General features: G+C 42.2%; 1 protein-coding gene across 1 annotated transcript; it reads left to right on the plus strand.

Moving 5' to 3' along the window:
- The first annotated feature begins 229 nt into the window (after positions 1–229).
- Positions 230–1,171, plus strand: LOC117347551 (olfactory receptor class A-like protein 1). Its single transcript, XM_033918640.1, has one exon. The coding sequence runs from the start codon at positions 230–232 to the stop codon at positions 1,169–1,171; it is 942 nt and encodes a 313-aa protein (XP_033774531.1).
- The last annotated feature ends 1,008 nt before the right edge of the window (positions 1,172–2,179 follow it).

Raw genomic sequence — 2,179 nt, forward strand, 5'->3', positions numbered from 1 at the left:
CGTGCACTTTGAACTCGTACTTACTGGTTGGAGTGGGAATTTCTTGACTCTCTAAATATGCTGCTGCTAATGTTAGGAGCTCCGACTCTGAAGTGTGGGAAGGGTTAATCCCCGTAGTTTACTTCATCTACACGCTGCTCATTTTAAGATGCTAATGGCCTTGACCCTCATTGTTTTTCAGGACTGTAGAAACCAGGAGACGACGTCTTGTGTTGCTGACCATTAAACTATGGGTGTCTGGTTTATTCTCAATTTAGTTGGCTTTACGTCCTTAGATGTGATAGGAATTCCTGGAAATCTGATCATCCTCTTTGTTTTTGTCCATGCCTTGGCTTGCCATCGAAAAATTTCCACCAGCGAGGTCATCCTCAGCAAATTGGCAGTATCCAACCTTCTGGTTGTCCTCACCTGGGGAGTCCCGCTCAGCTTGGAAGCTTCTGGAATCCAAAAAGTATACAACGACCTGACCTGCAAATTGAGCCTGTACTTCTACTGCGTGGGGAGAGCTATGTCCATTTGCATAACCTCATTGTTGGGGTGTTTCCAGTGCCTTACCATTGCGCCGTCCCCTCAGCGATGGCTCCATATGAGGCAGAAAGTTCTTGACAATCTCTCTTCCATCATTATTGGCCTCTGGTGTTTTAACTTGCTAATTTGCAGTACCCGGTTGATGTACTCTCAAGTCCAGGTCAACTCCACTGACAAGTACATCTTGAGCTACGACTTCTGTTTCGTTTTGTTCCCAAATTATTTTCTTTACATGGGCAATGGGATCATTTTTATTGCCCGGGACCTATTCTTCTTGTTCCTGATGACATTAGCCAGCGGCTATCTTCTCTATGTGTTCTACCAGCACGGAAAGCAGATTCAAGGCCTGCACAATCTGCACAAGCACGCCGAGATTCGAGCAGCAAAGGCGGTGGTCACATTGGTCATTATGTACATTATTAGTTTTGGTCTGGACAGTTTATTTTGGATCTTTACGCTTTTCATGTCCCCGGCCTCTCCCAGATTTACTGACGCTAGGATTTTCTTTGATTCTTGTTACTCTGCCGTCAGCCCAGTGGTCATCATTATAACCAACAAGAAGATCCAACAGGGCTTGAAGTGCTCGGAGAAGAGAAAGCTGCGTTCTATGAAAACCATCTCAAAGTACATTGGGAGAAACTGATTTCCAATATGATGTTAATTCTTAGTCTTTTAGCAGGTGTTAATCATTTGCCAGATCAAATTATAGTGGTGTACAATTCCAAATATTTCCTCCACCTACTCCTAGTTTCTCATGATGCTAAATTTCTCTTAACCTAAATAATAAAATTTGCCTCATATGCTATTGCAATTTGTGTAATATTATTTTGTATTGATCTGGGTTACAAAGTCAAATGCATTAAATGTTCATTCCAAGACTATATCCAAGTGTCTTATCTATGATTTAATTTAATATAATATTTTTTGCCTGACCTTTCAAACAATGATAGCATAAAGTGGATAACAGAAGATTAAAAAAACAAACCCAAAAACGTAGTCAGAAAACAAAAAAAAAAAAAAAACAACATATGGAGGGACATTGTTGGAAAAATGGCCAAGTCAGATTTGGAACCGTTCTGAAATTGTTATTCAGTGAGCTCACTCCATTCCTCATTAGTCCAGTTTTTTAAACTACACTCCTCCCTCCGTATTCACAAGGGTTAGGGGCAGAGATGGCCCGCGAATATGGAAAATTCGCAAATAACTTTTGGGCAGACTCTGACCCACCTCCGCTTCCCTCCTGTGCAGATTTATTGATCTGAATATTTTACCTGAGCTCCTTATTCCACCTACAGCCAATGGCCTAATGCATTCAGATGCCACATTTGACTTTATGGTCCAGACCTGTTTCATTAATGCTAAAGCAGGGACAAAAAAAATATCAATTGTCTAGGGCAGGGGTAGGCAATTCCGGTCCTCGAGAGCCGGAGCCAGGTCAGGTTTTCAGGATATCCACAATGAATATGTATGAAATGGATTTGCACGCACTGCCTCCTTGAGATGCAAATCTCTCTCATGCATATTTATTGTGGATATCCTAAAAACCTGACCTGGCTCCGGCTCTCAAGGACCGAAATTACCTACCCCTGGTCTAGGGCCTCCTGGTGATGTTACTGACAGGGTTAGGGTTAGGATTTCCCCAGTGAATTTG

This window comes from Geotrypetes seraphini, chromosome 13, assembly GCF_902459505.1.
Source record: "Geotrypetes seraphini chromosome 13, aGeoSer1.1, whole genome shotgun sequence".
In the NCBI taxonomy this organism is placed as follows: Eukaryota; Metazoa; Chordata; class Amphibia; order Gymnophiona; family Dermophiidae; genus Geotrypetes; species Geotrypetes seraphini.

Excerpts from the sequence above, each read along its gene's own strand:
- LOC117347551 (XM_033918640.1), top strand. The coding sequence starts at position 230 with ATGGGTGTCTGGTTTATTCTCAATTTAGTTGGCTTTACGTCCTTAGAT.